At 34.6% G+C, this 25728-nt stretch overlaps 1 protein-coding gene across 4 annotated transcripts in view; it reads left to right on the plus strand.

Moving 5' to 3' along the window:
- Cop1 (COP1 E3 ubiquitin ligase) overlaps window positions 1-25728 on the plus strand; it is a 128133-nt gene that overhangs the window by 76780 nt on the left and 25625 nt on the right. For all 4 annotated transcript variants that reach the window (XM_052737331.1, XM_052737330.1, XM_052737332.1 and 1 more), the window contains exons 12-17: window positions 3752-3895; window positions 6080-6188; window positions 6909-6990; window positions 16856-16972; window positions 22064-22181; window positions 24781-24905. In XM_052737331.1, the coding sequence (XP_052593291.1) occupies window positions 3752-3895; window positions 6080-6188; window positions 6909-6990; window positions 16856-16972; window positions 22064-22181; window positions 24781-24905 (695 nt within the window). The remainder of the gene's footprint in view (window positions 1-3751; window positions 3896-6079; window positions 6189-6908; window positions 6991-16855; window positions 16973-22063; window positions 22182-24780; window positions 24906-25728) is intronic.

Raw genomic sequence — 25728 nt, forward strand, 5'->3', positions numbered from 1 at the left:
GGACCAGAAACTAGAAGCATTTGGCTGGTTAAGCATTTGGCTGGTTAAGTGTTCAGGCTTTCGAGTAGCAGTTCAGCTGAGAGCCATTGGGATGAGGACACAGAAGCTTCCTGTCTGAGGTAAAAAGACCAGCTGAGAAGTTGGCCAGATGAGGTTAGCTGTGGCTTGTTCTGTCTCTCTGATCTTCCAGCATTTCACCCCAATACTTGGCTCCGGGTTTGATTTTATTAATAAGACTCTTTAAGATTCCTGCTACACCGGATGCCTTAAGTGAATGTATAATGGTGGTGGTGGTAGATTTTCTTACTTGGTATAGGACACTCCTGATTGATGAAATGGAATTTTTCATTGTAATAAATTTTTATCGGTAGTTTTAATAATTGTAGATGACAGTAGATGGCAGAAATGAACATTTAACAATAAATAGCAAGACTTATTACTCTTTTGGGAATTAATTAAACAGCTACATTTCAGTTAGTTTTTATACCTATTTTATTTCATCCTAATTAGGCACTGCTAAACTTTTGTTTTATCTGACATAATCAAAATAGCTGGAATGCCATCCTATGGAATAAGAGGCTATATTCATTTGTTTTAGATGAGTTCTGGAAAACTCTCAGCACCTAAAAACTAATGTTCAGAGACACACTGCAGTTTTCAGATCATGCTTTTTTTTTTTTTTAGTATAATGTTAGGGTTTTGATATTCCCAGCATAATTGTTTTTGGGTTGATTTGATTAGGTTTCGGTTTGCTTTTTGTGAAAGAGTCTGACTATGTCTCCTAGGATAGTCTCAAACTTAGAATGCTCCTGCCTCAGCCTCTGAGCACTAGGATTATAGATAGACATGAATCATCATGTCTTACTCCCCAAAATATTTATTAAGTAATCAAAATGGAAGAAAACAGCAATGAGACCAAAACAAAAAGTTGATTTTCTTTTTCAACAGTCAAGTTAAAAGTAAGATAAATAATGACACCTGCTGCTAATGGAAAAGGATGTCTGAAACCAAGTGTCAACAAAGACTATATAGGTCATTGTTTAGGTGTTTTAGTTAATTTTCCATTCAGTGTTTTCAAATTAATAACAGGTTAGTGCTTAAAGTTTTTTAATTAAAAACCAGTAGTTTGCCTTTTCTTAATTACATATTTTCACTTGTACATTAGAGTACTTTTGATTTTTTTAAGTAGTATATGTTTATAGATGGAAGGAATGTATTTCAGAATTATGTAGTCGATTCTTACTTGAATTATGCATTCTAAATTACCTCAGCTAAGAGTAGATTTCTGTTCCAATAGTTGTGATTTGCCAGTCTATCTTAGTCATGGTTTCTGTTGTTATGATAAAAATCACATGACTAAAAGCACCTTGGGGAGGAAAGGGTTAATTTCCATTTATCTTCCACAGCACAGTCTATCACTAAGGGAAATCAAGGCAGGACCTTTAAACAGGGCGGCATCCAGAAGGCAGGAGTTGACACTGAGGCCATGAACAAATGCTGTTTGCCAGCTTGCTCTCTATGGCATCCTCAGCCTGCATTCTTAGTGCACCCAGGACCAACAGCCCAGGGTGGAACTACCCACATCGATCAGTAATTGAAAAAATGTACTTCAGGCTTGCCTACAGGCCAGTATTGTGGGGCCCTTCTCTCAATTGAGATGGGTCTTTTCAAAATAACTATAGCCTGAGTTAAGTTGACATAAAACTAACCAGCACAAGTACCATTTCCTAAGTGGGGTGTGTGTGTGTGTGTGTGTGTGTGTGTGTGTGTGTGTGTGTTGGGATAGATTAAAAGTTATCATCAATATAATTTTGGTGTTAGAATTCATAACTCAGGAAATGGTAGCTGAAACAGAAGCTCAATTAATCAATAAATCTGTTTCATTGGTATGTAAGTGTATTTTGGGAGGGTTATTAGCTAAATTGTGCTATAGTTGCTGACACTTAACTGAAAGTTTTTTGTAAAACTTAGAAATTAAGGAATGATTTGAAACTATAATTTAGAAAAGTATTTCAATGTGTTTTTAAGAAAAATTTAATGTATATTTCTTTCTTAATCATCAGCTCAGTAAGCTTCTTGTTAAATTATTATCTAAGTAGTAACTAAGTTAATTCTGTATGAATATTGCACAGGTAACCCATTAAAGTGTATCATCTAGTAGCACCCTAAATACCCCACACACAATATAAGTATTTGTATTTTTACACATATATAATGCAGTTGTATTTATATGCATTTAATGAGTATCTAGTATATTCATCATGATACTTATTGGTGGTAAGAGATACATAGGTATGAAAAACACATAACAAATTTATTAGAGTTTGAGTCTTGAACCTTTATACTTTATAGTTTGACTTGTATATAAGAGGTTTGTTTGTGATTTCGCCTTAAATATTAGTATCCTCAACTCTGAAGCTAGATTACCTGATAACTATCATCTCAAACATCTTAAAAGCCAGCTAACTTTGAGCATGTTACTTCACTCTAACCCTCAGTATTCTAAAATGTTGATAATAGTAGTATCTTCCTCATTTGGTTGTTAGGAGAATTAGTAATCATAGATCAGTGAGAATTCTGCTGTATTCTCTGGAATTACAGCTAAACCTGGGAAGGACACTTAATTCATATTGAGAAGTATTGAAGTTGGTGGTTCATCTCAATTTTTAACTGTATCAGGACAAATAAGATTTCTAGCTTGTATGATAGGGGTGAATAAGATCTTGTATTTGCATTGAAGTTGCTTATTTTGGAATTTGTATTTAGAAGAAGTTACAAGAGAAGTATGGATTCCCTAAGTCCTCTAAAAGGAACGAATTGATTTTTTGTTTTGTTTTGTTTTGTTTTTCGAGACAGGGTTTCTCTGTGTAGCTTTGCGCCTCTCCTGGAACTCACTTGGTAGCCCAGGCTGGCCTCGAACTCACAGAGATCCACCTGGCTCTGCCTCCCGAGTGCTGGGATTAAAGGCGTGCGCCACCACCGCCCGGCTTTGATTTTTTTTCTTTTTAAAGAGTGTTCCCTGTTTGTGTAATAAGGAGTGTGCATTGACATTTTGTAGTTCACTGAGATAGTATTTGTTTGGGGAATAAGGAATGGACTTGGGGGGAAATAATGATAATTTAGTTACTCTGTTTTTATTAATATTCTGTCCCCTTGTCACCACCCAATTGCTTCAGTAATTCTGCTTGTACAGATTTATTTATTAAAATAATATCCCATGCCCTGAAAGAGTAATAACATGAATTTATGAAAAAAATTAATTGGTAATTTTCTTTTGACACTAGTAATATTTCAAACCGTTAAAAGTTTCCATACTAAGATGTAATATGGTTATTAATGGTAAACTGGAAAATATGCCTAGGAACAAAAGTTCAGCTTGACAGTTAGATAACTAGACAGTTCCCTATCTTTTGTATTTTGATGTCTTGATGACTTATTCTGGACATGTGGCCTAGTGAAACTTGGAACTATTTCAAGAAACTGTTTTATCTGTGGAGATAGATAGACTCCCTTTAGAAATAGAAAATGCAGGCTTAGGACATAGCTCAGTGGCATTGTGCTTGCCTAGTATGCATATATGCCTTGCCTAGTATGCATTTATGCCCTGAGTTCAAGCCCCAGCACTGGGAGAATAAAAAGAAAGATGAAAAAAAAAAAAGCCTGAAAATTCTGAAATGTTGCTATATATAGCATCACAAGGTTGGCTACGTGATCTCACAGATGAGATATGTTTTCCCCTTCTGCCCTTTAGTATCGAATTTGACCGGGATTGTGACTATTTCGCAATTGCTGGGGTTACAAAGAAGATTAAAGTCTATGAATATGGCACAGTCATCCAGGATGCAGTGGATATTCATTACCCTGAGAATGAAATGACCTGCAATTCCAAAATCAGGTATTTTTTTGTTGCCACAAAGTCATATGTATATAGCTGCTGTCCATTTTAGTGATAAGTATGAAATTATTTTACTTTTTCTATGAGACTGCTTATTCATTCAGAGTGCATGCTACGATTGTCTATATAGCGATGCTTTGTTTTAAAGGAAAACACTATCTTTCCTGTAGATGTTGTTTGCTTTCTTTTTGTGGAAATTATCATTTACTTTTGCCTATGAATACTATCTGAACATCAGAAATAATCCCCATAATATATACGTCTCTAAATATTACAGTTTCTAGTTTTATGACTTTTTTCCATACAAATACTTTGCTTTTCTTTTAAAGAACACTATTTAAATTTAATTCAATAAGAGTTATAATTCATAGCAGTGCTGAACTGTTTCCTAGGAATGTCAGGAATTCCAGAATCAGCTTTCCTTTATTTTCTTGGCCTTTCCTTTTTTCTTCTCTCTTCCCTTTATAGAAGAAATAGACATCCCAGCTGTTCTCATGAGTACCTGATTACTAGTGTAAGCTCAAAAAGAAATCAGTCATTCATGTACCTTTCTTACTTGATAAATACATGCACACAGTTTTAAGTATCCTTTATCTGAAGATGTGAACCTAAGCACAGATTTCACCTACCCTGGAAGTGTCTTCACACATGTTGGTATGAAACAGGGTTTGTGTATATTTAGCCAACAGATTTGGTGCTCTGAATGTTTTGGATTCTGGGACATTTTAGATTAAAGATGTTGAATCCAAGGTAAATGTGTTTATTTGTGCATTTTAATGATGTTAATAATAAACAAGTATTATGTTCTTTTTGTTTCTAAATTCATCCACAACAGTTTGTGAGACCACTCATTTATCAGTGGCACCCATACTTGAACATCTATTATAGTCTGTCTTCTAAGTCGAGACTATGTTGCAAAAATGAATTTATTAAATGCTTATGTGTTAGGCATTGTCTTGAGTGCCTTACCAGTTGCCTGAGATGGTTACCAGTATTAGCTGAAGGGTACTAATACTAAAAGTAAATAGCTTGCCTGATATGACCTGGCTAATATGTAGAGAGGTGCAGATCGAGGGAGTATTACTTCTAGAGCCTGTACTTGTACCCCCTTTATAATTATTTATAGCATAGGGCCGTTATAGTAATATCACTTGTATAAAATTGTACTTTAAAACATCACAGTAATAAACTCAGCAGAATACTTGGCTCATGACAAGTATTCATTGGCATTGATCCCTTGAGGAAAACATACTTAGAGTTTAAGTGTGCTCCTGCCTGCTCTGTCATGGCACATATGCAAATGTATAGTACTTTATGGCACATTACAGAAAATAGCCAAAATTGCTCAAGGCCAAAATCTAAGCAAAACTAAGTTGTCCAATTTGTTTCACCAGTTAATGAAATATACTAACTGCAGCTATTAAGTGGCAGATCTGGAATTGGAGTCAGGTCTGTCTGAATCTGTAACAGAAAACAATATATTTTAAAATGCAAATGATCTCCCAACCCCTAAAATTTGCCATGAGTACAATAGAGAGCAAAATACATTCTTGAAGAATGTTACCTGCTTGTCTTAGTACCTTGTTCAATAATATACACATTTTATTGCCCAATTTAAACGTGTATATGTCTCAACAATAACTTACTGCTTTAGATGCAGACTTTCAGAGAATAGCTAAAATCATAAATGTTACAACTTTGAATCTACTGGGTGATTTTAATTAGAATTTCAATCATAAATTATATTGGTTAAGACCTTTTGAATGTAAACACAAATCCAATTCAAACTCATTTATTTAGCTTAATATGATTTGGCAAACCTGAATATAGGGCTCAACAATCTTTCATATCTGTCATTCTGCTGTAACATTCCCTGAGCCACCTGGGCATTTATTATTGTCATTAATAGTTATGCTTTTCAAATGTAGCAGAGATGATTAGTCGCAGCTCTTGGCTTGTATCTATCATATTATACTTTGTGATCAGAGTAAAAAGTAGTAAAACTTCAGCATTAGATAGTTTACTGTCAATTAGAAAATCTAAGTATTACTAGCATCTTTCTGAATGATTGTGAAGTGATATAAACCATTTTGAAGAGTGTTCATCTTCCCAAACACACTGGAATTCATTATGCTCCATTGGACTTATTTACATCCTAAAGTTTTAGCTTTCTCCTTCATTCAGCTGTATCAGTTGGAGTAGTTACCATAAGAATCTGCTAGCCAGCAGTGATTATGAAGGCACTGTCATACTATGGGATGGATTCACAGGACAGAGGTCAAAGGTCTATCAGGTAAATATGGAAACTGACTATATGTTAAAAGTTATTTTCTTTGGTTTTTGTAACAGTTTGAGATACTTATGTGCTTTATAATTAGAATTTTTCAATTATTATTTAGTACCAAATGCTTTTCTAAGACATTTCTTGTACTTTATTTTTAGAATGTATCAAATACATTGGTTGTTTTTGTTCCTTTGGGGGCCCACCACTCAGCTCCCAAATAAATCACACATGGAGGCTTATTCTTCATTATAAATGTCCAGTCTTAGCTTGGCTTGTTTCTAGCCAGCTTTTCTTAAATTATTTCATCTATATTTTGCCTCTGGGCTTTGCCTTTTCTTGATTCTGTATAACTTCACTCTGGCTTGCTGTGTAGCTGGCCTGTGATGTCCTCCTCCTCCTCTGGCTATATCTTTTTTTCCCAGATTTCTCCTTCTATTTATTCTCTCTGTTTACCAGTTCTGCCTATCCTTCCTCCTGCCTTGCTATTGGCTGTTCAGTTCTTTATTAGAGCATCAGGTGTTTAAGACAGGCAAAGTAACACAACTTCACAGGGTTAAATGCAACATAAACAAAAGTATCACACCTTAAAATAATATTCTACAACATTTACATAGCATTAATTTTAGTAAGTATGAGACTTTCCACCAGTGTCTTTGCTTTTCATTTAACTGTAGTCTGTGCCACCACCTCATATCAATAAATTATTTTTTTTCTTTTTTCTGTATCAAGGAGCATGAAAAGAGGTGTTGGAGTGTTGACTTTAATCTGATGGATCCTAAACTTTTGGCTTCAGGTTCTGATGATGCAAAAGGTACTATTCCTATTTTCCCTGAGAAGTTCTCATTCCCCAGAACTCCCTTTAGACACAGCTATGTAAGTTATTTAATGAAACTTATGAATCAAAAATAATTTGAGTACTTTGTGAATCAAAAATAATTTGAGCAAGAAATCAGTTTTTCCTTCTGAGTGAGGAAAAATGAATGCACTGCATCTTCACAATACTGTTTTTGTATTTGTGCCATACAGTGCCATCTTAATTGCTGGCAACTTCTTATATATACTTATTTTCCTTATGTATGTGTTTGTGTCTCTCAGTCTCTCTCTCTCTCTGTATCTCTCTCTCTCTCTGTATCTCTCTGTCTCTCTCTCTCTCTCTCTCTGTGTATGTGTGTGTGTATCTGTCTGTCTGTCTGTCTATATGCCTGTTTATATGCATATATGTATACAAAAGCCAGAAGAGGATGTTAGGTCCCTCCATTGGAGTTACAGGCATTAGTGGTACCCTGGGTACTTGGGTCAGAACTCCACTCCTCATGATTATATAGCAAGCGCTGCTAACACTGAGTCATGTGTCCAGCCCCTACTGTTCTTTATTTAGATATACTATCTAGTAAACTTTATTTTCTGAAGCATTTAGAAATTTCTACATTTGAAATTAAATTATATTAAATGTTCAATATATTCTAAAGCCTCATGGTGTAATATTTCCAAGGCAAGTTTGTATGTATCTCTTTTTGCTAGCTTAATTGGCCTTTTTTGCTTTTCTTCTTTGTTTGTCTTTACTATTTGTTATTTTCTGCTATTCTTCCTATCCTGTTTTAGTAGAGATGTTGTGAACAGATTAGCTTACTTCCTCAAATCAAGTACACTAATGCTTTTTAAATGTGTTTTTGTGACGCGTGATAATAAATGCCAGTAAACCCAGCTTTATACACAGATTTAAAGGGGACCATGTCCCAAACAATTTTAGGTGGAAATACAAATTAGTTACTATGGAAATTTCTAACTGATTCAACAGTGGCTGTATTGAAAAGATGATGATGAATATTTATTCTTTTAACAGAATTATTTATGAAACAGGTTAGAAAATACTACATTCTGGTTTCTGAGTTATGCTATTTTATGCTACCTTTTTTTTTGTTGTTTTTTTTTTGGATTTTTGAGACAGGATTTCTCTGTATAGTTCTGGTGCCTGTCCTGGATCTCACTCAGTAGAACAGGCTGGCCTTGAACTCACAGAGATCCTCCTGGCTCTGCCTCCCGAGTGCTGGGGTTAAAGGCATGCACCACCACCGCCCGGCTTGCTACATTATTTTAATGTCTGTGTAACTAAATAAGCAAAAGAATATATTTTGACATTCCGTATGCATCCTAAATCGTTTTTATGATATAATTGAATGATCTATGTATGTCTGTGGTACAACCTCTCATTTGGAGAAGTGGAAACCTCGTCTGGAGTCCCTCTGTGGGCTTGTAAGTTAGCCCAGCAAGTCTCTCTTGTGTCCCATTCCAGAGCATCTGATTCCTTCTTCAAGCTTCCACAGGCTTCTTTATACACGTGTATACATACAGACACACTAAGAAAATAATATAAATCTTTATAAAATTACTTTTAAAGAGAGTAACTTTAATTTCCTTCTATTTTTTTCATTCCTTTCTTTGTGTAGCTTCCAGATTAATGGCTAAATAATAGTAGCCCCAGCATTGGGCCTTTATTTCACATATTTTGCTCCCCCCCTTTATATATAAAGACCCTTTTTGACTGTTGTGGACAATATTACTATCTACATGAGTATATGTACAAATATATATATATATATATATATATATATATATATATATATATATATTCGTTTAGTTTCTTTTAGTTGTTTTCAGAAGTGAAATTGCTCTAGCATATGATAATCTGTGGTTAACTTTTTTATGGAACTATCACCATACTTTTCATGGTATCTATACCATTTAAGATCCAATATATAATGGCTATAGTACCTAAGTGTTCTGATTTCTCCACATCCTCGTCAACACTTGTATTTCCTTTGCCTTTTACTCTTGATTCACTTGACTACCTGCCAAACTGACTGCATCCCTCTCTCTCTTTTCCTTTATTCCCAACACTCCTTTTTCTTTTCATCTTGACCTTCTTTCATTCACTCACTTCCTTCGTTGCTCACCTGCCTGCCCTCATACCTTTCTGCCTTCTGTTTTTGTTTTGTTTTAAAATATATAGATAATTAAAATGTAAAAGTGGCTATAAGGGGGTAATTCACTATAGTTTTGATTTTAGTTTCTCTACTGTTCAGTGATATTGAACATCTCGTGTGTGTGTGTGTTAACTATTGAGCTTTGTTGAAGTATATGTCCAACCCCTTCCCCTTTAAAGTCAAAATTCTCAGTTTTCTTTGTGTTTATGCTTGAAATGAGAGTTATCTTTACATTCTGGGTTTTAACCATGTGTGTGGTTTGTATTCCACCTTTTGTTGCCTTTTTACACTGTTGATAGAATTTTCTACTCTTTTTTTTGTTATTATTGTTACAAAGTCCAGTTTGTTTAATTTTTACTTTTGTTGTATATGCCTTGAGCATATTTGAGAAATTACTGCCAGATTCATTGTTATGAGACTTTTATCCTATATTTTCTTCCATGAGTTTTGCAGTAAGTCTAACATTTTATGTCTTTGATCTGTTTTAATTTGTGTATGGTTTAAAGGGACAGCTTTGTTTTTACACACAAATGGCCTGAATTTCTAATGTCTCTTACTGAAAACATTATTCTTTCCCCATTGAATAGTCTTGGAACTCTTAACGAAAATAGTTGCACTCTACATTCATGGGTTTAGCCCTTGTCTTTTTATTGTATGCCATTAGTTTTTATGTATATCTTTATTCCAGTACCACATTGTTTTAATAATTGAAGCATTATTTTGAAATCAAGAATATGAATCTGCTGTCTTTGATTCTTTTCAAAATCATTTGGCCTGTTTGTGGTCCATGGACAGTCTATATTCATTTTATTTTATATCTGTAAAACACTTCATTGGGTGTCCATAGGGAAGCTGTTCAGACTTCATTGATTTTTATTCATTAATATTTCTGTATTGCTATGTAATTATTTTCATCCTATTTTAGTTCATGTCTCTGACTAATCCTTGTTTTCTTCATACATTTTCTTCTAAGCACTGCTGTAGTAGCTAATCCTAGAATTTCATTTATTAACATTTGTTTTTAGTTTCAACTTCTAATTCTGTGGTTGTTTTTTTTTTTAATACCTTGTTTAGCTATGGACCATTATAAAATGTGTTTTAAAATTTTCAGACTTAAAATTTTCAGAAATCTGCTGACTTATAAACAATATGGGTACAAAACATTTTATATAATTTTAATCCCTTTAAATTTGTTTTAATTGACTTTGTGGTCTGATTTATGAACTACCTTGATAATTATTTCATAGGCATTGAGAAGAATCTCTACTCTGGCTCCCATAGAGAGTTCAGTATGTGTCATTTAGAGAACACTTGGTAGTATTGTTCTGGTTTTCATATCCTACTGATTTTTCTTTTCTTCTTAGTCTCCTTATTTTGTGGGATATGAGATAGAAACATCAAGTCTAATTTATTTCTATGTTCTATGTAATTTTCCTTTCATTTTTTTCCCTGCAAATCACAGGCTTTTTATTCATGTGAAGGTAGATATAAAAATAAATCTTTGAAATGACAGAGACAAGGTTTCTGGAGATGGCTCAGTGATTAAGTGGATAGTTCCGTGTTCAGTTCCAGGGACTCCAAGGACTCTGGCCTCCCAGGGCACCTTTATTTGCATGTGTACACACAGACACAGACACACACACACACACACACACACACACACACACACACACACACACACAATTTAAAAATAAATCTGAGCAAAAAATTAGATAGGTGAAAATAGAAGTGTGTCCCATTTATTTATTTAAAAAAGTAACTACAATTGTTAAATGATTTTTTTTTCTTTCTACTTCTTAGTAATAAGTCAATGAATTGCTTGCATTAAAAATTGGTACTAACTTCAGTTTTCATTGTGTCAAATAATCTCTTTTTGAAGACCCATATATGCCAATAGAACCTGCAGTAATTGACCTGGAGGGTAGCATGCCAGTGACTCTTTCTGTAAGAGACTACAAAGCAATTTTGAGGTACACGTTGTCTTGTTAATCTCTGTACATGTTAGGGCAGAAGCTGGGGAAATCAAGAGTATGTGGGGTTGAATGGCTCTGATTGGTTATTTCAAAACAAAAACTCAACACAAGTTACATTCAGAGACAGCATTAAAACACAGTTGAGCGGCTAGAGATGACTCGACAATTAAGAGTACTTGCTTCTCTTGCAAAGGGCTATGTTTGGTTCTCAGCACCCATAAGACAATTCAGAACCATCTGTTATTTCAGTTCCAGGAGATATGATACCCCTGTCTGGTCTCCACAGGTTTCTGCATGCATTTGGTGTACTTATATTCACCTAGGCCCATGTATATACCTGCACATAATTTAATAAAATAAACCTTTAAAAAAAAACTGAATTGAGTCCTGCCTGACACCTAAAGTAGAAGTGTATGCCTTCATTTATTTTGAAACTGTTATCATAAGGTCATAAATCAATGAAAGGTTAGTACATGTTGGTGAATTACCCCTTTATTAATACATAGTACCATTTGTAGACAAATTGCTAAACAGTCTTATTAAATAAAAATCTGGAGCCAGATATAGGGGTGAAAACCTTAGAGATCAAAGGAATAGGAAAAGCCACAAGCTAACCTCACCTCACCAACATAGCAGTCTCCAAAGAGACCTAACCTACTTCTTATATACCCACGCCTATATGCCTTGCTGTTCTGCCATCTGATTTGCTCTCTCTGTCCAGCTACATCACTTCCTCTTTCTGCCCAGTTGTATCACTTCCTGTCTGTCTGTACAGACCTACAGACCTCTAGGGTTAATGCTAGGATTAAAGGCATGTGTCACCATGCTTGGCTTTGTTCCCAGTGTGGTTTTGAACGCACAGAGATCCAGACAGATCCCTGCCTCCTGAATGATATGATTAGAGGTATGTGCTACCATTGCCTAACTTCTGTGTTTACTATAGTGACTGGCTTTTTCCTCTGATCCTCAGATAAATTTTATTGGTGGACACAATACATCACCACAACCATTCTTTAATCCTCTTAGTAGTCTTCTGGGAACTACACCATTGAATATTCATGAATTTGAAATCTTTTTTATAGCCATTTGCATTAATATTTCACCTTTCCATTTTCTTTTATGAACCTTATACAATATTTTCTTTCTTGTCAGTATTTTTATTCTTCAGATTGAGCAATTCTTTTTTATTTTATAGTTCACTGACTCCCTTGTCTAGCTTCATTTTTCTAAAATCTTTCCTAGATTCTTTTTGTTCTTCAAAGTAAACTTTTTTATTTTGCTCTGTAAACAGGTATCAATCAGGTAAACAAAACATGCCTATGAATTACATGGGACCACGTGGCTCATGGCTTACTGGTACCTTACATCTTGCTTGTCATGGCGGCAGCTGGCAGCATCTCTCTGCCTCAGCCTTCCACTTCCCAGAGTTCTCCTCTCTCCCTGTCCCGCCTATACTTCCTGCCTGACTACTGGCCAATCAGTGTTTTATTTATTAACCAATCAGAGCAACACATTTAACATATAGAACATCCCACAGCAGTGACCCTTATCTCTGTTCCTCTTAGTTTGACAATACTTTGTCATTGATTTAATTGTTCTTTTCTGTGAAGGTCCACATAGTGTATATTGTAAGCTCACAGGACGGTGAAGTGTCTGCTCTATACATTTGCTGTAGTGGAAAACCAGCTGGGGAAATAGAAATCAAGAGTATGAGCCTGTTCTAGTCAAGTTTTGTAAGTGGTGATCACAGAATCCCTGGATTATTCTCAAAATAATTCCTATATCTTTTCTGAGATCTTAGGTTTTGTGATAGTTTTGGCAAACAGCGTTGTCAATTTTATTCATAAGGTTTTTTCCTGTTTTATTATACAAATACAATGTGTATTCTGTTTTTTTAAATATCATTTTGAAAAACAAATTTAAGGAATTGATTAGCTCAGATATTACAGATTACTAGATAATAAACTTCGTTCTGTAGGGTAATTTTTTTTTTACATTTACTAATTTTAATTGAGCTGAAGAATCAGATACTAAAGGAAAACCATTCCTTTACCTAGTAACATTAAAGAAATAAAACCCATATAGAAAGAACACTTAATATTACGTAACAGATTTGTTTCTTAATGCCAGCTAGATAGAATTCATAATGAGTGTTTTTGTCCTCCTTCATTGCTATATGATTTTCCCAGCAGTCATTTTTATATTCTTTTTTAGAACCTAAGGAGAACATATGTAAATAAATGTGTTTTGTTTGATTTAATTGTTTTGGATATTTTTTAATTTTTAATTAGTTTTTTTGAGAATTTCATATAAGTTTTAGTTATATTCACTACCTTCTCTTATTTTTTCCAGATATATCTCCACTTCCTACTCACCCAACTTTGTGTCCTGTTTTTCTTTTTTCCACAAGTCTCAACTTGTGGAAAGACATTATATTTATGGATATATGACCTTCCACTGGAGCTTAGTTTACCTACCAGTGGTAACACTCTAAGAGGACTGACTCTCCCAGCAGCTATCAGTTGCCAGTAACTCGTACCCTGTGTGTGGGACATCATGTCCACCTCCCCTCTTCATAGTGGGATTGCATGGGGCTTGTGTGTATGGTCATAACTGCTGTGAATTCATAGTGCAGCTTCCTGGTTGTGTCTGGAGAACACTGTTTTCTTGTATTCATTCACATTTCTGGGTCTTACTGTCGTTCTGCCCCCATTTCTTAAGCCTTCTGAGGAGAGGGTGCAGTATAAATGGTCCATTTAGGACTGAGCATTCTCTTGGCTCTTGTTCTCTGCACCTTGGCTAGTTGTGGGTCTCCATGTTAATCACCATCTATATCCAATAGAAGCTTCTCTGATAAGGGTTGAAAGATGCATTAATCTGCATCTCTACCAAGTGGACAGACTAGAGTGTCTGAACAAATAGTTTATTTCTATATCTTGGCTCATTATAAATAGTGTTGCAAATAAACAAATGAGTGCAGGTGTCTCAGTAAACACATTTTACTTTTTTGGATATATACCTAGTGTTGGGCTTAATGGATCATGGTAGTCCCTTTCTCCACAGCCCAGCCAACATTTGTTATCTTCTATCTTTTCTATAATCATTCTTACTGGAGTAAGATAATTACAAAATGTGATTTCTATTTGAATTTCTCTGATTAGTAGTGTTGAGCCTTTTTCTTTTTTTATAACTATTTCCCATTTGTATGTGTTCTCTTGAGAAATAGCTTTACATTGATAGCCTTTCTTCTTCTTCTTCTTCTTCTTCTTCTTCTTCTTCTTCTTCTTCTTCTTCTTCTTCTTCTTCTTCTTTTTTTTCTTTCTTTGGGGAGAGGGTTTTTCAAGACAGGGTTTCTCTGTATAGTCCTGGCTGTCCTGGAACTGGCTCTGTAGATCAAGCTGGCCTTGAACTCACAGAGATTCACCTGCCTCTGCCTCCCTAGTACTGGGATCAAAGGTTTGTGCCACCACTACCTGGCTTGCTTATTTTTTTTTAAAAAAAAAAAAAAAGCCTTCTGTTGACTCAAATCCAGCTTCTCTACAAGAACAGAAGGTACTCTTAGTCACTGAGCAAGTTTTCTGATCTGTAATTCAGGAATTTTTTTAAGTTCCAAGATATGAAATGAGTATACAGAAATCAGTAGTGTACTTACATGCTGATAGCAAATTATCTGAAATGGAAAGGACGAAACTAATGACATTTATAATAACTAAAGAGTTTATATGTTAACTGAACAAATCTATGTCTACTGACTGAAGAAGACCACAAACAGTTATTGTATTTAAAATCCTTACTCTACTGAGTGTCTCTTTTAAAGCTTACTTATTTTGGTAATAATTAGTTTTTACTAGAGATTTCACATGTAAATTATGAAAGCCATCTTCATGGAAGTCCTCTTTATTGGGACCCTTTTTAGTTACTCATTTTGAGAGGTAACTTTGTCAGTAATCTTTAAAGGTCCTAAAGTTTTCTATGCTTTCAACCCCAAATACATGTTAGAATCACTTGGGGAGTTTTGTTTAATAAAAATAAAACCAAAATCATCATTACCCAGGCTCTGTCTGAGAACTGTTCCTGGATCAGACATTAAAACAGATCAAAGATGGATAAAGATGGAGAGTAAAACTTTCCCCCTGCTTTTAATGCTTGTTATTTATTCTAATGTTCAACTAGGATGGCAGCTTGTGCCCTAAAATTCTGTTTTGTGAATTATGTTTATTCTCATATATTTTCATTGTTTAAAAATCACATTTGCTCTGGTACTTTTGTAAAATAACAGCTAAATTTTCTTCTTTAGGTCAGATCTACTCTAGTTTGATTCCAAATTAATCATAAATTCTAGTGTATTCCACTTAGAATAGACTATATCAGATGTAAAGAAAACTTTAAAATAAAGCCATGGATTTTCATATTTTTTATGTCTACTTAAATCACAGAAAACTAAAATTTACATACGTTTTTAAATAATCATGAAATTATTTATTGGAAGGTAGTACTTTATAAGTATCTTTAATTTTTCTTGATTTAAAATTTTTCATACATGTACATAATGAAATATATCCCCTCTCCCATTTCTCCTTCCAACTACCAACATATGCCCCACAGCACCCACTCCTAACTTCATATCTGTTGGTGTTTTTGTTTTTGTTTGCCTATTTATTTATTTTGAGCCAAAAGTTTCACTGTTGCCCTAGCTGGCCTGGAACTATGAAAATAGGCTGGACTTGAACTCACAGAGATCTGCCTGCCTCAACCTCCCAAGCACAGTGGTTAAAGGTGTGCACCACCACATCCCTGCTTTTTTGATAACCTACTAAGTCTAGTTGCAAGCGTGTTCATGGGTATGAAGCCACACATTGGAGCATGGAAGACCTACCAGTACCAATAAAGAATGGGTCTTCCTCTCCCTGCAACTATCCACTCCTTGTTGCTCTTCAGTATGGGCTGAGTCCTAGAAATCATCTATCACATCTGTGCCAGAATTTTGGCTGGTTTACTGTCACAGGTTTTGTGTAGGTCACCACATGACTGTGCTACTATGCCATGTCTGTCCAGAAGCCAGCGTTTCACAGCCCTCCTCCCCATCCTTTGGTGCTTATGTTCTTTCCTCTTCCAGGGTGTTCCCTAAGCCTTGGTCACAGTGTTGATATTGGGGTGGGGGGGGGGATAATATAAATGCCCCACTTAGTGCCAAGAGCACTGAGTCTCTTTTCTCAGTGTCTGACCAGTTATGCACCTCTCCATGGATTACTTTACAATGTAAAGAAGCTGCTTCTTTGACAAAGGTTGAAAACAGCTCAGACCTTTCTATGTTGGGAGTTTTGAAGAGTTTTTAAGGGATGTTTTTATCTTAACATATCTCATTAATGTGAAAATGTATGATTTTTATTAAAATGTGTGTTCTTGCCTTTACTATAAAATATTGAGATTAATTCATGGACCTACCATCTAGCTCCAGAATGCTTGTTTTGTACTTTGTCTTATGGGTCCTTGTTACCTATCTTTGTGAAATCACTGCTCATATCTGTTGGTTTTTAACATTGAAAGTAAGCTCTCTGATTCAAGACTTGTTCTATTACATGATTACTCAGTTTAAATTTTTTTGGTCCCAATAAAATGTTTCATATTGACACAAAAGATACATTGGTGACACTTGTCAAGTTACAGAAACATTTGCTCAGTGTATTATTTCTTTTTATTTTCATCCTCACTACCTTAGTGAAGCTGTGGTCTACCAATTTAGACAATTCCGTGGCAAGCATTGAGGCAAAGGCTAACGTGTGCTGTGTGAAATTCAGTCCCTCTTCCAGATACCATTTGGCTTTTGGCTGTGCAGGTAAGAAATAATAGTAAATTTATCTTCTTTCAGTTTTTATTATCATGCCTACAGGCACATTTGAGAATGAATTAACTACATTTGTAATCTTAAATTTTCTTTTTGTTAGGTTTTAATGATAGGTTTATCGTTATTACTCACTTATTGTTATACCTAATTGTGTTATTCTGTCATCTATTATTAAATATAGAGATGGGTGTGTTGATATTTGTTGGCTTTCTGCTAAATATTTATGTGCATTTTTCTTAGAGACTAACAGAATAGTATTTATTAAACAGCTGTACTGTAGAGGATTGGGAATTTTTTAAGAAGCCTATTAATTCCTCTGACTTTATTTATTCAGTTCTTGCTATGCATAAAGCACTCACCTAAGGGGAATGAACATGCCATTCATTTATCATTGGGTGCATGCTGATGTAAACTTTTTTTTTTTAAGATAGCAGTTCTAGTCATAGCAACAAATCATTTGAAGTATTATGCAGTCCTATTTTACGCTTGTACCATCACATTACTAGTAGTAGCTGTTTTCAGTTTGCGAGGGTCATGAGTTGCAGAATAAATCATATGCTTACCCTACTCTTAATTTTTTTGTTTTTGTTTTCTCCTAAATACTTGATACTTGAAAAGTAAATACCTATAGTCTAACATGTGAAAGTTCCTTGATATTTGTCTTTTTTTTTAAGATAAGCTGGCACCATGTAATAAGAACAGTAACATTTAAGAAAAGAAAACATGTTTTAAACCTTGTCATTACTAGTGCTACTTGTTTCCCTGTTTATTTACTCTTTTTTTCATTAGTCAGAAATATAATCTTAAGCAAGTTGACTAACTGGTCTCCCAAGTTATGTTTAACCATTGGCTGTTATTTATCAATAGATTCTCTTATTGATGCTTAATTTTTCTCTGGTATAAATTCTCATTGTTTTTCTTACCTAATTTTCTTGTTTACTTTTCCATGTAAGCTTTAATGTTCCTATTTTTCCAGAGCAGCAAAATTATTATATTATAAAAATAATAATTATAATTACAAATACTTAATAGTTTTGGGAATCATTATTATTGATATTGTATGTTTCCCCATATAATTCCATGCAATGTATTTATTTTAATTTGGATTGATTTTGTAAGTGAAATTTTGTAGTTTGTTTCCTGTAGGGTCTGGGATTTTTCTAGTCAGCTTTCTTTTCTATATATAATTTTGTTGTGATTTTAAGTAAAATAGTAGTTCCGTTCTCTATTGTGCTACTTTAAAAAATATGGACAGAAACTGTTGCCTTTTGCCTTGCCAGTAAACATTATATTTATTTTTCTTTCTAACTATAGTAGCTTTTCTGTAGTTTTTGAGTTTACGTCAGCCAGAAATGGTTGTTGTACTTCTTTTGCAGTGATTCTTTGCAGTCTCTACCTCAGTACCAAACCAAGGATAGTGCTGTGTTTACTAGTGACTGTGTTCCCTGGCCATTTCATATAGTTGAGTAGGCTTGAGTCGTTCTCTTACTTAGAACATCCGTTTTTATGAACTAGCCTATTGAAATCAAGTACTTTAATTTTACTGCTGTTTGCTTCAATGCACATCCAGTATTTTATTCAGCGTCTTTCAGAATCAGTTCACTAGATCTTGGTTTAATCTATTGACATCATGAGTTATGCTTATTCATTTTGTCATTTGGAATTGCCTTTCTTGAATAACCGTGGTTTGAGCATAATAGATAGAATTCTTCCAATGAAACCTGATTTTATTCCTAATATCGCAATCTTATCCACAAACTGTATTTCTCTACTATTGTGTCTCTTTTAACTATTTGCCATGATTATTATCTTCTTAATATTTTATAATTTTCAGTGTATAAGTCCTTTTTTTCTTTTAGTTCTCTTGTGAATATAATTTTTATGTTTGGGTGCTTGTACTATTAGTATACAGAAATGTAACTAAATTCCATAAATCAATTTTATATTTGTCCCTTCTAATTTCCATAGTTGTAGTTTTATTGTGTATTTCTTGAGATTTGTATCTGTATAGGATTGTATCTTATACAAACTAAAACAAAACATGAATTCTTTTTTTGTGTGTTGTTTAGTTAGCTAGAAGATAAAGTATAATGTTGAATATGCTTATAGTAGAAAATAGGAAAAATGATCATTTACCATGTGGTTAGCATTATTCATTTACAATTTGGTACAATGCTTACTATTGAAAACAAACACTTTGATGGTGACAAAAGTATGTCCAGAGTAAGGTAAAAATTAACAGCTGACTTAGCATCAACAAGTACATGAGACCAAGAAGTCATCAGAGTCATCACAAAACAGTACTTAAAAGTTAGGAAAAGTATGCAGTCCCAGAATTATATACTTAGCCAAAATACTTTTGTAAATGAAATGACAAAAAATACTCAAAGGAAAAAGAAACTGGGTATCTGAAGCCCAGTTAAGAGTTATGGTCCTGGCGCACAGATTGAGTTTGCCCCAAATACCAGGTCTCAATATAATTGCATTTTTGTGGCATTTTTATGAACATAGAACAAAAGAAAAAAAACATAAATTAAGGCATTTTTCAGCTACATTGTTGAAAATATCAGGCCAGGAGAATTACAGACAAATGGGAAAATACCTGTTATTGGGTTCAGATGCTATCTGATGGCATTTAGTTTTAGGATTGGTGGAATCTAGTGGTCTCTTAATACATCCTAGGGTATTTTACTTTTGTAGTTCAGGTTTATTGGATCAGACACAAGTGAGCTAAAAATAGCCCAAGAAAATTTGTCTATGGATTCACAACATTCAAACTCTGGTTTTGGTAAGGGTTTATTATCATAATAAAGAAGCCCTAAATAATGGAAATGTATGCTATATTAATGAATAGTGATACTTAATATATAGAGATGTTAATTCTCTGCAGACTGATCTGTGTATATTTATCACAAATTCAGTGAAAAGAATGGGATTCTTTATTGATGGTATACAATTTGATGAAGTTTTGTAGTAAAAACCAGTTTTGAGAAAAAAGAAGGTCCACTTCCCGAATCCCTTGAGTCTTACTATGGAGATAAAGTGAATTAATAAGACACTGTGATATTAGAATTACAAGCACAAAGATCAGTCAAACAGAATATATCTTTATACAAAAGACACTCAAGGAAGCTTTATTCCTTGTAGCCCAAATTGGAAACAACACAAATAGCTGCTGTATATAGAATAAGTCATGTATCCACACCACTGTATTTTGAGGTGTCAGTAAGTGGCAGAAATTGGTGGGAGAAGGTAGGTGATACAGAAATAGCCTCAATTTTTTTTTCCTGTCATGATAAAATATCTTGTCAAAAGCAACTTAATGAGGGCAGATTTACTCTGGTTCACAATATAGCTTACCATATGAGTATTGAATAAGAGATCCTGTATCAGCTGATATTAAGAACTAGTTACCTGGGGGCTGGAGAGATGGTTCAGCAGTAAAGAGTACTGACTGCTCTTCCAGAGAACTTGGGTTCAATTCCCAGCACTCACATGGCATCTTATAACCATCTGTAACTCCAGTTCTAGGGGTCCTGACACCCTCACACAGACAAACGTGCAGGCAAAACACCAATGTACATAAAGTAAAAAATTTTAAAAACCTAGTTACCTCAACTTGTTATTAGGTCATATTGTGGTTACATATTTTTTCATTTGTCTTTTTAGACAGCACCTAGTATCCCAGCCTAGTCTTGAACTTGCTGTATAGCTGAAACTTCCACTAAGTCTCTTGCCTTTATTGTCCAAGTGCTTAGGTCACAGGCATGTGCTACCACACCATGTTTGTGTTGTGTTAGGAACTAAACCTGGGTTTTGTATGTTAATAGGCATGCACCCCACCAACTGAGGATACCACTAAGCTCCTATTCCTTTTAAGTGTCCTGTATTATTCATTAGGCAGTCACCTGGGAGCTGAGCCTCTGCACATGCCTGTGTAACATTACCTAGATTGCCTTAATGGATGTGAGAAGACCCATCTTGACTATGGCAAGGACTATTCCCTAGACAGAAGATCCTGTGTTGTGTGTATACCTGGAGCGGGCACACACTAGCATGTATATTGTTGTTCTTTGCTTCTTGCATATAGATGCAATGTGAGCAGATCCCTCCATTTCCTGCCACTGTGACTTCCACATGGTCTTGGTGGGATGGGGGTACACTATGAATAAAGCTTCCTTGAGTATTCTAATGCCTTCTGTGTATAGATGTATTCTCTTCTACTAATCCTACTAGTGCCTACTGTTGGTTTCTTACATGTGATACTTACTATGTTGAAGTATGTTTCTTTTCTGCCTTCTTTAGCTAGTTTTATCATAAAGACCCATTGAATTTTATCAAATACTTTGTCTGCATTTGTTGAAACAACCAAGGTTTTTAATACTTCATTCTGTTGATAGAGTATCAACTTCATTGCTCTGTATATGTTGAGTCATGCTTCCATCTCTAGGTGATGCTGACTAATGATAGTGAATAATGTTTTGAATGTGCTATTAGACTTTCTTGATGGCTCCATGCTTATCAGGGACATTGGTCTAAGGTTTTGGTTCTTTGTTCTCTTGTCTGATTTTGATGAGAATAATGCTGACTTCGTGGAATTAGTTTGGAAGAGTTGCTGCTTCTTTAATATTTTTGGAACTAGTATTCTTTAAATGTTGGATTGAATTCAGACATGAACCTGAACTTTTCTTTTATAGGAGGCCTTATATTACTGATTTTTTTGTTATTTATTATTGATCTGTTAATTTCCTATTCATAATTCAGTTTTAGTAGTATTCACGTGTCCAGGAATCTGTATTAAAATCCTGTTACTGTACTGAAATCTCTCCTCAAGCCTATTAATGTTTTCCTTATTTGTTTGTTTGCTCTGATATTGGGCACATTCATGCTGAGAATCGTTTCCTCTTCCTCCAGTTTGGGCCCTTTATATAGTTACCCACCTGCCATTTTTGTTTCTATATGAAGATGGTCACTGTTACTCACTCAGCCACCACTTTGCTCTGATGAAAATAGCAAATCCAGTTCAATTTTTTTGTCTCCCTTTTCTTCATTTACTGCATTTATCTCTTTATTTTATTTTAGATCACTGTGTTCACTACTACGATCTTCGTAACACTAAACAGCCAATAATGGTATTCAAGGGACACAGAAAAGCAGTCTCTTATGCCAAGTTTGTTAGTGGTGAAGAAATTGTCTCTGCGTGAGTATTATTCCCCTTGGAGGGTGAGCTTGTACAGAGGTCTCATCATTGATGTTGTAGGTATATGCAAAGAATGACTTAGGATTGTATTTTCTTTCTCAAATAACAGATTTGCATGTATTCCATTAAAATACATGTTTCTTATCTTTGTTGTTCATTTTTATGTACTTGTGAATAAAATGCTGTATTACTTTCTGATAGGCCCTCTTAAGTGATATTTGTAATTTAATTAACATTTCTGTTACTGTTTCTCCTGAGGAGGTAACCAACATGGTTGATGCAATAGAAAGAAAAATAATTTATTTCATTAAAGTCAACCACTGTGTATTATTTATATGTCTACTGTGGTGATATTGTGTCCTCCAATATACTGTGCACCCTAATAAACTTATCTGGGGTCAGAGAACAGAACAGCCACTAGATAGACATACAGGCCAGAAAATGGTGGCACACACACCTTTAATCCTATCACTTGGGAAGCAGAGATACATCTGGATGTCTGTGAGTTCAAGGCCACACTGGAAACAGCCAGGCATGGTGACATACACCTTTATTCCCAGGAAGTTATGGCAGGAAGCAGAAAGGTATATAAGGTGTGAGGACCAGGAACTAGAGTCTTTTAAGCTTTTAGGCTTTTAGCAGCAATTCAGCTGAGATCCATTCTGGTAAGGACTCAGAAACTTTCAGTCTGAGGATTTATGGAAACAGAATCGGATGAGGAGTTATCGAGGTGAGGTTGGCTGTAGCTTGTTCTGCTTCTCTGATCTTTCAGAATTCACCCCAGTACCTAGCTCCTGACTTTTTTATTTGTAAGACCATTTAAGATTCGTGTTACAGTCTGCTTTCAACACAGTAGTAGAATGATTTTTTGTTTTAAATAATTTGGTGATTCTATAATACCCTACATCAGTTTCACAGTAAAATCTATTTTAAAGGTAACTTTTTAAGTGAGTCTGTTTATACCCAGCAAATGCCCTTTGTAAAAACCTTTTAAGTTGCTTTTTTTGAGGGTAATAAAGTATCAGTGATACAAAGTAATCTCCATTCTGAAACTACAGAACTTTTCTAATAACATGGGTATTCCATATTTGGTTATCCATCTCGTAGTTCTCTTATTACCTATAAATATCCATTCTTAATATCTACACACACACACACACACACACACACACACACACACACACACACACACACACACACACACACACCTGTGTCTCTTCCTAAGCTTTATGCTTTTTTCTTTTTCTTTTTTTTTTCTTAGTTCCTTATCTCTCTTAGAAAATTGTTGCCGGGCGGTGGTGGCGCACGCCTTTAATCCCAGCACTCGGGAGGCAGAGCCAGGCGGATCTCTGTGAGTTCGAGGCCAGCCTGGACTACCAAGTGAGTCCCAGGAAAGGCGCAAAGCTACACAGAGAAACCCTGTCTCGAAAAAACCAAAAAAAAAAAAAAAAAACAAAAAGAAAATTGTTATGCCAGTGTGTTGGATTTTGCGTTTCACCTTCACTCTGGTTGCTCTAAATAAGAATTTGGTGATTTGGAAGATGATTTCAGTTCAGTTACAAAAGATAACAAAAAATATTCATGACTGAGCTTTCCAAGGGAGTTATGTGGGTAATGAATTCACAAGCTTAAATTAAGTGGTAGCTAAAGAGTATTCCATCTTTAGGATAACTATAATTGGCAGTAAATGACTTAAATGAAATATATTTTAAGCTGAAACATAAAAGGACAGTCATTGCAATACTGTGGAATGAACAGATTAAAGCACATTTCTAAAAGAGCTCAAATCAAACAGTTTGGATCTTGGCTATATACAGTTGTAACCTTCTGCACCTCTTCTCCAAAATGGGGCTAGTAACAGCACTAAGTTCTTAATTCTTTAAATAAAATAATATATGGAAAACTGTATCATAGTGTCCTGCTTGATAAGTATAAATGTAACTCAAGCGATGATTTAAGTGCATTGACAGGGTCCCTTAACAAAAAGTATAAAGTAAGCAATTCAGTACAGGAAAGCAGTTTGCAAAATAGTATCAGTTCTGAAATTGTATTTAGAATTGGTAATTCTAAAATTAGAATTACCAATGGGTTTTATTTTAAAAAAAAGTTTTGGGTAAGCAATAAGATCTTTATATTCTTTCAGCAAAATAAACTATTTTGTATACTTTCCAACCATTATCTCTCACATGTAAGGATAGCATGAAAATAGTTTATGTCTAGTATACCAGTAACAAGAAGAATGAGGGTCTCCCCGAAATGAAACACAACTCTCAGTGCAAAGACTCATCATTTGTTGATGGTGTGGCAGTGCTGTTTTCGCTGTTAATGCTTATATTTCCTATATACCCAGGCATTATTGAAAGCATGTTAAATGAATTTGGTTTTCACAGTGTTGGGTCCATTTAATTCTATAAAGTAGATCATCATATATCATATTTAACTGTTGAAACATTGGAGCCTGTGAGAACACAAGACTCAGACACACAGGCACCAGAGTCTGCATTCTTAACCACAAAACTGGATTGCTGCTTTAATTACTAGTGGTGATGAGTTTCATACCATGAAATATAAAATTTACTCCTTTTTGTGTTTATTTCAGCTCAACAGACAGCCAACTAAAACTGTGGAATGTGGGGAAACCATACTGCCTGCGTTCCTTCAAGGGTCATATTAATGAAAAAAACTTTGTAGGACTTGCTTCCAATGGAGATTATATAGCTTGTGGTAAGTGAAATTATATTTTTAAAGAAACTTTTCGAAGACATATCATGGTAGTTTTCAGCGGAAAAATGATCTGTTCTCGGCAGCATCACTTGATGCTTAGGAGTAAATTCTTTCCTCCAGTCATGCTGTAGAGCATTAATTTTCTTTTCTGCATTCAAGCCCTGTATTCTTAGTAACGCCAATGATTTTTAACGCCTTTCTAGTAATTCTACACATGCCGTCGTTATTCAAATGTCCTAATAAGAGTAAATGAACTTTTGTCAACACTTTTAAATGACATGGCTCTTATCTAGTAAGTTTTATTTTCTCCTAATGTATGAACTCCTAATGTATATAGGAAATATAAGCATTAACATACAAAGTAGATATGCTGCACAATTATCCTTAGGAGACTCCTGAAATGTGTCAGTTTGACTCTAATCTGATAGGGTAATGCTGTATGGGGAATGAAGAAGTAAGGTCTTTAGGCTATTCAGATTGGCCTTTGTAAGTACCACAACTTTGATTTTCGTCTCTACATTGTGATCCTTTTAAATGCAGTTTAAGATTCTTGTTTTACAACAGCTTTTTAAATGTACAGACCTCTGCTATGGGTTGTTCTATATATATATATATATATATATAACATTTCAGCCTTAGAGTTATAAGCACTGTTACATCATTTAGCAACAGTTATTTCTTTAGATTAGTAAACCATAGTTTTTGTCCAAGAATCCCTTCTCATATAATCCCCAATTAATTGATCTTGTGATCTTGTCTTTTAAATTTGAATATAAAAGATAATTGGTCTCTTTGCTAAAACTTGGATTAATAATTACTATCT

Source organism: Peromyscus californicus, unplaced genomic scaffold (genome assembly GCF_007827085.1).
Source record: "Peromyscus californicus insignis strain IS unplaced genomic scaffold, ASM782708v3 Scaffold_14__1_contigs__length_90479793_seg_2, whole genome shotgun sequence".
Lineage (NCBI taxonomy): Eukaryota > Metazoa > Chordata > Mammalia > Rodentia > Cricetidae > Peromyscus > Peromyscus californicus.